The 13,518-nt window shown below is 34.8% G+C and overlaps 1 protein-coding gene across 1 annotated transcript; it reads right to left on the reverse strand.

Moving 5' to 3' along the window:
- Positions 1-755: 755 nt before the first annotated feature.
- Positions 756-6,724, reverse strand: LOC131631423 (acylamino-acid-releasing enzyme-like). Its single transcript, XM_058902218.1, has 18 exons — positions 6,530-6,724; positions 6,282-6,451; positions 5,869-6,178; positions 5,244-5,465; positions 4,945-5,160; positions 4,783-4,851; positions 4,506-4,644; positions 4,172-4,323; positions 3,619-3,701; positions 3,406-3,527; positions 3,233-3,311; positions 2,932-3,109; positions 2,277-2,337; positions 2,011-2,133; positions 1,479-1,676; positions 1,289-1,357; positions 1,123-1,199; positions 756-1,037 (listed from the first exon to the last, which is right to left on the reverse strand). Exons 1-18 carry the CDS (start codon positions 6,688-6,690, stop codon positions 974-976), a joined length of 2,493 nt encoding a protein of 830 aa, XP_058758201.1. The 5' UTR covers positions 6,691-6,724; the 3' UTR covers positions 756-973.
- Positions 6,725-13,518: the final 6,794 nt, after the last annotated feature.

Genomic DNA, 13,518 nt, shown 5'->3' on the forward strand with positions numbered 1-13,518 from the left:
AGAAATTATAAGTTAATAACTATTATTTTTATTATGTTGAGCTTTTGTAACAATTCGGAAAAGTAATCAAAACAGTCTATTGAACCTTTATTTAAATTTAAAAAAAATGTTTAATTTACAATAATAAGTAATTTCTTATTTAGCATGGCAAACCAATAATATAGTTAGCGAAATTCAAACTTGAAATTTTGAGAGGAATTCTCTTTCAAAACCTAAATCGTCACCAAGAGATCATTCCCTCAATTATAGTTCACCATTTTAATGAAGAAAAAAAATATAACATGTATCAAGATGCTTTCAATAAGTGGGAGATGTATCTTAACTTAACTTTTGAGGGCTTTCAATAAGTGGGAGAAGTATCTCAACTTAACTTTTGAGGGCATAATTTGAATAAGATCCTTCAAAATTTGTATTTATATATATTTCTTTCTGATACACAATTTTGGATAATCTCCCTGATGAATCAGGTGAGACTGCAAACACAATGGAATTTTATGTATTTGAGGTGTCTGTTTAGAATAGATGAACAACCACTATTTTTGAGGTCTTCCAAGTTTTCCTCTATATCCATAGATAGAGTAGTGTCATAGATAGCATTAGAATGCACCATAACTACAACCAATCATAACATAAGCAAATTCAAATTCCATAACATAATAATCTAGATTTTACTTTCTGCAAACGGTATGAATATATATAAAGAATTGGAAGATAAAACAATCCTATGTTGACATAATCTTTAAGATATGTGCCGATGAAAAGAAAAACAACAGAATTTTATTCATATTCAAATTCCGTGTCATGTTCTACTTTATAAATGATTTTTTTTATTGAAAGATAAAGAAAGCCCATGACAAATATAGCTCAGCTCCACTATCATGTTCATATTTAAAATACAGTCTGCAACATAATACAGTTACACAAGAATATCCAGGAAATCATATGATTTGATGCCGGTGTCTGAAAATGTTACTCATTTGCAGTACTTGTTGAACCATGCGGCAATGCTAAGGAAGCTTTCAAAGTCGGATTGTGGTCTACATAAGTTAAAAATCAAACTATTTTATCAATTACAATTCTATTAAGCATAATAGAGTTTTATTTTATGTAAGATTTGTGTACCTTTCAATTCCATGAACATCATTTGGAAACACGATGACTTTAACCGGTACTTCTTTCTCCTTTAAAGCCCGAGCAAACTACAGATTTGAACAATATCGTTTTCTCCATCACCCGGTTCTTAGTATAAAAGGTAATGCAGCTCTTAAAGTGAGGATTAAAATCTTACTTGTAGTCCAGTTGAAATTGGGACGCGGAGATCTTGGGCACCTAATAGAAAAATTGTTGGTGTTTTTACCTGCACACATCAAAATGTAAATTTGTAATGCCAGTAAGTTTCGGAATGCCGGATTCATTAAATTTGAGAGCAGTTGTATGCATTGCACAAAATAAATTTGAGACCACTTGTATGTACAGACCTTTGAGATGTGTGCAATGGGAGATTTGTTATAAAATAGAGTCAGATCCTCTGCTGAAGGTGCTTCAGTAATTCTATCCCTCCCGTTGGTTCCATAGGTCTCCACAAAGCACCAATCAGGAATATCGGTTGTACCAACCATCAGCGCAAGGTTACAAACGGGATTTCTAGCAGCTGCTGCAACAAACTTCTCTGGTGCCTATAGAAATCAGAAAGACATGATAAAATTCTGAACAATGTTAAAATAAAACTTATAATAAATTTGTGAGAGCCCATACTTTGATACAATAATAAGTTTTAATATTGTTTTGTTGATGAAATTAATCAATAAATAATGACTGCCACTAAAATACGATATGCAGCTCTCAACACAACCTACTAATTTTGTGACTATTTACAGCATGACATGCAAAAGCCCTTTCTAAATTATCTTGACATTAAATCCAGGGCTCCAATGTCACAAAAAGTTACGGATTAAATGAATTCTATATGAAAATATATGTATCAGATTTTAAAAGTCGGTGTCTATGAACCTGGCCAATCAAGTGGGTTGTCAGAAAGCCACCATGTGAACCACCAAGTACCGCAATCTTTGATGGACTGGCAAGTCCCAACTCTATGACATGATCAATAGCATTGAGTACATCATTGACATCCTGCATATGACAAATTAAGATCAAGATCCATCTTCTTAGAGAAATAAGGCCATAATATAACTTTTGAGCTTGCTTAGAAAGAGAGTTGCAGTAGATACATAAGCTTGAAAATTTAAAAACCAGAAAGAAAAACATTTAAGTACCTGAGATCCAATTTTCCCCGGAAGAGATTGTAAGGCTTCCTCGCCAAATCCTAATGAACCTCTGAGAAATATTGTCAAGTAAGAAACTTGTAGAAGCACTAGTCCTAGACATTTGTTCAACTATGGTATGACATCTAAAAGAGGCTTCAAGCATTGTGGGGGTCATACTGGCTATGGAAGTAAAGGTGTTGGCAATATCATTCTTTCCTATCCTAGATAATTCTTTTGGTCCATTAGTTTACAGGATTTGGATTCTTGGTCCTCCTGTGGTGTTCTAGTGCAAATACATTTTCCAACATCCAACTTTTTCATTGAACAGAGATACCATCTATCTTGATAAATCCCAATGGAAGTCCGAAAATCCCTCTAGAGCCCGGTCTTTTATTTGGTCTTAAGTGCTTAATAGCGTAACTAATTATTAATGATGTATTACAAATTTATAGGCAATATAAGGCTATTTCCTTTGATATATAAGTTATATGTGGTGCGACCTAAGAACCACTAAAAATCTCCAAGCATCGATCTACACCAGTATCAGTATGAAACTAAGAATCCATTTCTTGATCAAACACTAAGTAAAACTGAACAGGAATATAATTCACATCAAACTAATAATGAATTTTATATTCTCAGGCACTGAGGGAGCATTATTTACCTGTAGTTGACAATCAACAAGCTATATCCAATTGAAGCAAGAAAAGCCTGGGACTTTGAAAAGCTTGACAATGCGACAGAGTGCGGTCCCCCGTGAAGAACCACGATTAATGGATCACATGTGTCAGTTTTCTTAGTTTTTGATGACACAAATATAGCTTCATAGGGTTTACCAGAGCCTGAAATTGAAATTGGCATGAAAATAGAAATGAAAATCAATTGGTTGTGATCAGTAAATAAGAGTTGCATTAAGATACACCTGTGCATTTAATCTAGCCCAAAATCCAAAGTAAGCCATATACCTTTAGTTGGGTTCTGGGAAGCATCCTTGACTGAGATCTTTATTACACTGAACGTAAGAGAGGATAACAAAGAACTTACCTGCAGGAAATTCAAATGAACTTTTAGCACACAGCATTGTTTTTATTTTAAAAAATAATCCATACAAATAATGCCAACGAAGATTAACCAAAACCTTATCAGAGAACTTATATATGGGATTTGATACATCCGACCAACTCCATTCATTATTACCAGCTTCCTTCTCAACAAAGGTTCCATACTTGACCTGTGGAACATCTACTGGACTGCTAGAAACTGCATGTAGTTTGAACAATTTAGAGTGAAGCAACACATATATCAGACTCAAATACTACAGATCAAAGATAAAATGAGCATCTAATGTTACCAGCAAAAATATTGTTCCCATGTAACGTAAGGAGACTCCACGAGAATTTTGAGTCCCCGGGGGTGATTTGCCTTACTTGTCCACTGTATTTGATGAAAATGTGCAGAGTTTGGTCAGGATGATTTGTTAATGGTTTATGTTGTTAAGAAATGTGGTTGGGCCTAACTCAACCCTACAAAACCGGCTTGTAGGGTGAGGATTGTCCCCACTTATAAGGACATGTTTAGGCCATATATTGTCCGATGTGGGACTCTTAACACACCCCCTCACGCCCAGGACTAGACAACTAGGACTAGACAACTGGAGCGTGGAAATGAACGGTGGGTGGCCCGATAGCGGAAACCATAGAAGGTGGCCCACCGGATCTTAAACGAGGCTCTTGATACCATGTTAAGAAATGAGGTTGGGCCTAACTCAACCCTACAAAACCGGCTTGTAGGGTGAGGATTGTCCCCACTTATAAGGACATGTTTAGGCCATATATTGTCCGATGTGGGACTCTTAACATATGTAAACATAATAAAAAGCAATCATACTGTTATAGTTACCTTACCTCAACACATCGACAGACAGTAAAACTTGACGGCTGTGCCAGACAGAGGGAATAACCAAAGTATGGCCATCAGAAAGCCATGGATAACTAAGGATAGTTGAAAAGTAAAGCCCAGGAAAGCCATCATCCTCAGCACACAGCACAACTGGTATCTTAAAAAAAGTAATACAAAAAAAAAAATCAAAATAACTTTATTAAGTTTGACAAAAATAAAATAAAATTAAGCACTCGTCATGTGGCGAACAGACATAATGAAAATGACAAGCTCATTTTACAGCTTTTTAAAAAGATATATCATAAAGCTAGAGTTAAACTGGTTGTAGTAAAAGCTTACAACATCATGAACTTTTGCAGATTGATGGAAATTCACATCCTTGGGCCAATCAATTCTATGAAGTGAATTTGTAGCAGAATGGGCCCCAGAATCAACTGAACTTCTTGCAGATAAAAATACGAGAAACTTTCCATCTGGGCTGGTAGAAAATGCATGTGTTAGAATCAAATTTGTAGAAATCATATTCCCACACCTATTACTAATTACTTGTTGAACTAGATCGTGCGATGAAAACTGAGAACATATTTAGCATTTAGGAATGTGAGTATCAACTTACCTGAACCGTGGAAGGAAAGCACTACTTATGGTTTGAGTAAGGTTAAGCGCCTGAGCATTTTCATTTGAGCTGCATCATCACACCTTTCTACTTCAGCTCAACATGACCAAACTTAATAAAACAGAATCACTTTTAAAAAGAAATTAAACTGAAGTAACTCACTGGATCTCATTTTCATTGGTTTTTGATTCGTGCGGTGCTTTAACAACATATATTGAACAAGGCCTGTTATAGCAGTACTTAATACCAAGTTTTCTTGTCTCAAATGACCAGCCAACAAAAACCAAATATTGTTCAGAGCCTTCACTTGATGGAGCCCATACAACTTGTCCAACACTCAAAGATTTGTCAATTCCTTTGACGGCCTGTACCTCTCCACTGTAAAATCGCTGTTATAATTATGACTTTCATAAATAAAACACTTACTATTGAATGAATATAAATAATAAACTATACAGAACCTAGAAATGTTTATGACAAAAAGTGCAGGCTGTCTCTTCCCCGCATATGTTTCTCCCCAATCCTCTTCCCAGTCTCCTTGACCTTTCCAGCTACTAGAATCCTTGTCATCTGAACCACTTTTCTTGTAGCCTAGATCATTGAATGTAGGCTTTGCAGGGGAAGGCTCTTCAGCGACATATGCTATATGAGTTTCATCGGAGTTCCAAGAGATTCCCTCAAACCTACAATATCACAGAACAAGACGCCAGGTATTGAATGTTAATGCATGGCATGAACGGTTTTTACAATTACATCCCGCAGAGGTCGCAAACAAGTAAAAACAAGTGACATATCAAAACTATAAGTTTCCAGTTATCGACCTATTTGAATTGACTTATTTGAGTTATCTACTTTTATAACTCATAAGCACTTGTGAGACTGTTTGGGAGAACCTATGAATACACAACTTATGACACCTTTAGATGCTATTTTCAGTTGACATTCATAAGCTCTCCAAGATGGCTTACGAAAATAGCTTGTAGCTTATACGAAAACCATTCTAAGCTGCAAATAAATCATTCAAATCATAAATCAAATGACAAAAGAAAACAATGACAAGTGAAGTAGTGATGATAGTAAGTTTACCATCCATCAGTGTACACAGAACCATGTTTGGATTGAGGTACATGAAACTCCCTTTCAAGATAACTGTTGCTCCAAATTTCGAACCGAGAAGGACCATCACTCTCAGGATTTCGAACAATCAAAAGCTTCGAACCAGAAGGTGACGGAACAATAACCGAAACTCCAGACACCTCAACCGGAAACGGAGCCCACTGTAAATTAACAGAACCGTCACTCCGTTTAGTAACGGTAGACGACAGAATCAACTTCCGTTTCTTGTTAGCCAGAAGATTCGGTTGACTAACGGAAAACATCATTCCCTGTGAAGAATCTTTAACAGCAAAAACCACACAATCAACTTAGTTGAATAATCGCAATCGTAATCGCAAACGCGATTATTGAAATTTGAAATTTGAGAGTGGATTTTGGTTTACCTGAGTCTGATTTGAAAATCCATGCCTTGTCGATAGAGGAGATTGCGGTGAATTGTTGAAGTAGGTTAGAGTGAAGTGCGTATTGTTGTTCTGTTTCTTCGTCTATACCTAATGGAGATTCTTTGAGTGGAGAAGAGCTTTTTGGATTATCCATTGCTGAGAATTTTGTGCTGAAGATTAAATTGAGATTAAGTTAATAAAAGAGTGTAATAGAGAAGAAGAAAATAAAATGAGATAAGAAAAGTTACGTGAGGAGGGAAACGAGTGTTTTTGTTGATGAAGTGGAAGGTGGTGAGTAATGAGAAGAAGAATGAGATAGAGAAATGGAAAGGGGGTATCGGGAGAAATGGAGTGGGGATAGAGATAAAGTGGCGGGTGACACGGTTGACACGATGGTAATACAACCCATTAACAATGGCAGCAGCTATCTTGTATCATGTGGTCTATCGTTTTCTTTTCTTTTTTTATTATTACACGAATCACATCATTTTTTTTTTTTAAATATTAAAGCAGTAGTTGATGTTATCTCTCACTCTCTTTTTTAGTCTAAACTAAAATTAAAATTATATACAATTAAGGAGTTGTCTCATTTTTCTTATAATAAAAAAATTAGAACCTAATTTTTTTTTAACATCTTTTTAAATTGATGTGTTTTTAAATTGGCGTGCTTAGTCAAAGAGTATCAATTTGTTAAGAGATAATCGATGATTTGGTGTGAGACAACTCTAATAAGGGTATTTTTTATTAGGGTCGTGAATTGAATGTAGCCAACTTTGATATATTTGGTATGTTCATGTAAAATGGAATTTGCAACAATTTAAGGTGCACTGCTGTTGTGAGCATAAAGTGATGTTAACTATGTAATCTAAGTTCAATTAAATGATCATAAAAATAAATTATTTTTGAATAAGCATCACATATGTCACAATACTCAGATTTACATATCCTTGTTTGCTTTTTTTTTTCTTTCGGAAAATTAATGAAGAGCCAAAAAGCACGCACTAACTAATGACCAATTATTTAGTGTTAAACCACCATGTTCAATCAGCATCACTATAAGCTCTCTCAATTTATGAATTATTCAAATCGAAAAGAATAGACAATGGATAAAATTTATTTCAAGTAGCAAATTATTTAATGAACCGTTGCAAAGTGAGGACATTAGAGAAAATACATGAGTTGACCTACCTGTTGAACAATAAAAGATATACCAGGGTGAATAATAGTCGAGTAATTAAGGTTTCCTACAAACTACCACTACACTAAGGGATCAGAAAAAATATCATAATCACAATGATATGTTACTGATTGTACCTGATCAGTATGGATCGTCTTGGCCTGCAACTTGCTGGACTGGTGAGAATGGAGGGTGTACCTGCAAGGTACTCTGATGTCAGAGTAAGAGAGAGCAAAACGGAGCGCAAGTACCAGAGAGTAAGAGTAAGAATGATGAATATCTGACCTTTTAGTGAAAGAGGGTATTTATAGCCCCCAGCACTTGGCCAAGGTCTCCATATTGGGCTGGACGTGCAGACCCAAATTGGAGACTCCCAAGGTCTACGCGTGTAATGGAGACCAGCACATGGTCTCCAACCTAGTTCAACTGCTCCGAAATACCTGGGAAGTGGAAAACACAGTATTTTCGGGGCAAGATGGCTCCGTAGTATTCAGAGAGGCGTTGGTGACAAACCCTACGAGGAGGTATCGTCGACATGTGCAAGGAGTATAACTGCTTGTGTTGTACGAGTAAGTGCCCTCGCACGGCAGCAACTGCTCAGATCGTCTCATTGAGCTTGTTTTCCCGACATTGGATTCATCCGAGCAGATGTCTTGTTGGGCCTTTCACCAAGTAGCATTGGACTGGGCCTTAGACTATGTTTTGGGTCGAGTGTCGGCCCATTCTAGAACAGTTAAATTAAACTCAAAAGGAGTATCCACTGAATTATCATAATAAAAACTAGTCATAGATATCAAATTTAGGGCTTTGATGAAGGAAGATGTCGTTGGACGTAAAATATAACTCAAGACGCATGTAACTAGTTTTTAAGTTATTGAATGGAAGAATGATCATAACCATTAATAACCACATCATCAACATTTAGAAGAAGAAAAATAATGTGCATAGATGTGTGATGAATAAATAGACTGGAATCATATTTATCATGACTAAACGAGAACTCAAGTAAAGTGAAACAAAATATTTCATATCATGTGCTTGGCGCTTGTTTCAAACCATATAAAGAGCATTAAAGTTTGCACACAATCTTAGATGTAGAAAAAAACTTTGAGGAAGAGTCATATAAATTTCTTTAGTTACCTCATTGTGAAGAAATGTATTATTCATATTAATTTGGAATGATACCATCCCTTATAAGTTATTTTAAAGTGCAAACGATTGTCATTTTGGTAATTAATGCAATTGTATCATCATAACCAATTCCATGTGTTTGGCATTTTTCCTAAGGCAACAAATCAAGACTAACAGCTGAAGGATCGGTTAGAGTTCAGTTTCACAAAATAGAACCATTTTTAGCCTATGGATCGATACTAAAAAAATCTCTCGAAGAGCATAAAGCACCATTCTTTAACAACTTGTGGATAATAAGTAGAAATAGACATGCTAGAGAGGGTGGAAGTTATAGAAGTGTGTGAAGAATCATACATGTCAAATGAATATTTATCTAATGCTCAAGATATTAAACAAAAACATTGTGGTTCAACCGTTAGAAGATTACAAGTTGATCAACATCAGGAAGGGGCATGGGAGTTTGCTATATGTATTGTCACATATACATTGTTTGGTTTACAATGTGATTGGTCAAGAAGACATGTGTTAAAAAATCATTCATCGAAAATAAGAATTGTTCTAGGCCGACCAAAGGCGCAAGTGATTAGGTACCAATCCATCTCAAATTCATTTCATTTGTCCCAAGCTATAAATCAGTTCACATGCAAAGAGCAAGGTACATTCTCTGATCTCCATTTTTCATTATACTCATCTTGAATCTAGAACTGACTTGGGTGTTGGAGTGCTAACCATGCAGGTCCATCCCACACTGCCATAAAGGATACCAAGAGGCCCCTCAAATACATCACTGTTTTGTTTGTATGCAAACCATGTTTCCAGACACGCGTGGGATGGAGAGGTAAATATGTATTTATTCTTTTAAATATATGTGTTATAAGATTTAAACATTCTGACATTGATGTATTTTTTACAAAACTGTGAGTCGTTGAAATGTATCAACACGATAGAAACATTATGAAGATGCCGCAACCTAATGAACCATGGTTTACAGATGTCATGCAACTATATAGGCAACAAAATTTATCCACGACTGGGTATACTTTTATTAACCATGGTTTGTTGTCTCCTTTCATTGAAACGTTAAATATGTCAGCACTTATTGACTTATTTCACAAGCAACTGTTACAAAATCCTTTGATTTATCTATGAAAAGTGAGAAAATATCTGTTTGAACTTTTCTTGTATGCATTAATAAAAAATAGCTAAAAAGAACTAGAAAACCACGATTAAGTATGCAAAAAATAGGCAAAGTAAAAACCCTGAAGAAGCAAGACTCACTAGGACCAAGCTACAAACGCACTGAGTACATATCAAGGTCATGTGGCATAACTAGATGTAAGTACTTAATGGTGAAGAAACGTTTAACGTGCTAGTCAAAGGGGTGGTTGCGTTGGATGAACAAATGCGACCAATGACACGTGGAAGACATGCAAGCATTACTTGTTGAAGAAGAAAAGTCAGCAGATTAAAGTTGGCACAGGGTAAGCACGCTAGGTGCAAGGACAGTGCGCCTAGCGAGAGGCTTGGAATTTTTCCTTTAAATAACAAGTTCCAATTTAGTGCAAAGGGAGTTTCAGTGGATCGAGGTAGTACAAAATTAGAGTAGGTTCACTTTAGTCTATAACATGAGAATAATATATGAAGTCTAAAGGCGGAAACACTGCTTAGGTGACAAGGCATATGACACTTACAAGTCGACATCCAAAAGTTATCCATTGTTATGCTAATCATGAGTAACTGTCTATAACACCCAAATTCTACCCCTACAATTATTAAGAAAATCACAGTTATAAAATTCTTTTTCGAAAAACAATTGGAGTATTACAATTCAACTTAACAACAATATCATGCTATCATTGATACATAACACAAATACTCGGATGAACTAAAACCACAAGAATCAACTTTATCAACATTAAGCAGCGGAACTACAATAATCAACTTTGATGACATATCATCTTTTCAACTTAAAACCATTTTAACATCAACAATTACTCTTCATGTATCAACATAGTTATTCAACAGTAAAACCAAACATAAAATAATAGCATAAAATAATATCAAAAATATTATAATAAAATAGATAAAAAAATAGATGAAATATTAGAGAAGATGAAAAAGAAAGAGCAGAAGAGATGCTATTAGATAAGAAGAGGAACATTAAAAACGTAATTGGAAGAGAGAGCAGTAGAATAAAAATAATAAGATGAAAAAGAAAGAACTTAAGAGATGAAAAACTAGAAAAAAAATATATGATATGTATTTGGAAAAGAAGATGAGAAGAAGGTGCAATACCGCTAGGAAAAATTTGAGAAGACTTAAATTGAACCCTTAAGTGTGAGAAATAGATAATCATTCGTAATCGTAAGGCTAAGGCATAATAGGTTTGAGTTTGGGTTGGATATAAGTTAATTGAAGTTAGTGGGTTGTAACATAATGCGGATTGGTTTGGTTTAGTTCGGTTTGTAAAATAGAAACCGCAAACCGAACCTAACCGCACGGTTTGTTAAAAAATGGCCCAAACACATCCGAACCAAATACGATTTTTGGCGGTTTCAGTTTGGTTTGACTCGGTTTTGCGGTTTTCTATTGGGCCGGTTTGGTTTTGAACGCCCCTAATAACAACAGCTCACAACAATAACAACTTATAGCAACAACGACTTATAACAACAACAACTTATAATAACAACAACCCACAACAATAATCAATAAACAACGAACAATAACAACAACTTTAGCACGTGGCTCAATATGCGACTCAACTATGCAAATGCATGTGGTACCATTTAGAGCAGAACTCCAAACTTAAACATATGCCAGGTTATCGAGGCATTTCAACAAGGCATAAGCCTTCAACGTGGTGCCATCAAGGCCAAAGCATAATCCTTCAACTTTCAATATAGTGTCATCAAGGCCAACTTAATCATGCAATATATGTAATGTTAATAATGACATACAACAACAACATCAACCACAACGAAAACAACGACTTAAACATGCATCAATTGCATCAACTTAAATCAACACAGGTCATCAGACCTACAACTCAAACATGTCCATAAATCGGGACAATTCAACTTATCAACAACAACTTATAATCAACGGCAGCTCAACAACAACAACATATTTGGCAACAACAGAATCATCAACAAGTATATAAAACAACGTGTTCAATAACAACTCATCAACAATACAATTCCATAACCCGGAACAATTCAACCGCACCTGCAAATCAACTTATTCGACATAATTATAACAAAAATAAATCAACCAAAAATACCTACAAGTATATACGACTTACTCCGACAAATTTCAACTAATTCCAGTTAAACAATTTTACCGCTTAAATCTACAATTATACTTATTCGGTGTGGTTTTTTTCAACCGCTATTACTACTGAATTATTTACACATTTACTGCCAAATTGATTTACTACTACCAATTGATTCTTTTTGCTACTAAAACTGCAGTGTCATCAAATATATTTCTCTGCTAAATTATCAGCTTCTGCTAGACTACTTAAAACTACTAGTTTATTGCTATTTTCCTGCTATTCAATAACAATTCTGCTAAAAACCAGTCTTGATATACTTCTGTCAAACGTCACCTCTATTGTTACTTTTATAAACTATTTTGCTAACTACTCTATGTTTCTATGTTAAAACCATATCTTAACTTATGTTCTAATAATCTGTTTTCTGAAACTATTTACTACTGATACTACGTGGCCTAATGTTTTTGGTTTGCTGATTTCATCACCTCACATATACTTCTTTTTCAAACCTAATAAAATAACTTATTATACCACATTGTCATAATGGGCCTTCTAGCCACCACCTCTCAATTGGTAAACAACACACAAGACTAAATCCACTTAAATAATAATTAGTCTACTAATAATAATATTATTTCTCCGATTAAACCGACTAATAATTCGACTCTAAGCTTAACAGCTCCAAACAACATATTAATCCAAAATTACGCCTCTTATAATAACACTTATAATTTCTCCACTTCTATTATTTCCAACGATTAAATCCTTAATTAATTTAATTAACCAATTAATTAAATTCAGGGCGTTACAGTAACTGTAGCCAAAATATCGTCGTTAGGGTTAGATATAATCATTATATTCATGTATCAAATAATTCATGGCATTCTATGTAATTCTACTCATATTGTAATATTGATGACTTTTGAATCTTAATGCTTGTTTTAGCTATGTAACCTAAAACTTGTTTTCATAGTGTGACTCGACATTGAAATATGCTTATCATTATTAGATCTAAGATAATCATCTATTGGATGTTAATGCTATACATAGGGTTAGGTTTGATATCCACACATACTGTAGCAGGATTGGTGTGGAGTCTCACTATATTACGACTGTTGGGACTTTATTCTCTATGTTGGTTAATAGTTCGAGATACCAGCTATTGGGTAATACACTGATCTCGCGGCGTGGACACTGAAAGGATATACAGATTGGGATAACACATGATAATATTATTAGTAGAGTAGATGTTCATATTACTGACCTATAGACGTGCATGATAGATACTCAATGATGAAATCTACCCCATCATGCGTTCTTATTATTAAATCCGAAATCTCCATTTTACTTTCTGCCATATATTTTATGTTATTTACTTTCACGCTTAATAACCAATACACAACCATTTTATCTACTTAAAATCTTAGAAGCTATTGAACGGTCTTTAAAACCATTGGTCTCTATGGATACGATAATTGTAAAACTTAATTTTTCTTCTAACACAACAAGATGACACTTAAAGACTTCTTCATTCCATCTTCCGATCAGTGAAATATCACTCACACTTGATAATGTGTCTTCCCTCATACATCTTTCGATCAAGGGGAGATTTTTAAACTACTATAGATTCTCTAGACCTGACGCACATGATATGA

Source organism: Vicia villosa, unplaced genomic scaffold (genome assembly GCF_029867415.1).
Source record: "Vicia villosa cultivar HV-30 ecotype Madison, WI unplaced genomic scaffold, Vvil1.0 ctg.000822F_1_1, whole genome shotgun sequence".
NCBI lineage: Eukaryota > Viridiplantae > Streptophyta > Magnoliopsida > Fabales > Fabaceae > Vicia > Vicia villosa.

Excerpts from the sequence above, each read along its gene's own strand:
- LOC131631423 (XM_058902218.1), bottom strand. The coding sequence starts at position 6,690 with ATGGGTTGTATTACCATCGTGTCAACCGTGTCACCCGCCACTTTATCT. Across the intron at positions 4,645-4,782 it reads GCTTTCCTTCCACGGTTCAG|CCCAGATGGAAAGTTTCTCG; the intron begins GTAAGTTGATAC and ends ATTTTCTACCAG. Across the intron at positions 1,677-2,010 it reads CAACCCACTTGATTGGCCAG|GCACCAGAGAAGTTTGTTGC; the intron begins GTTCATAGACAC and ends TGATTTCTATAG.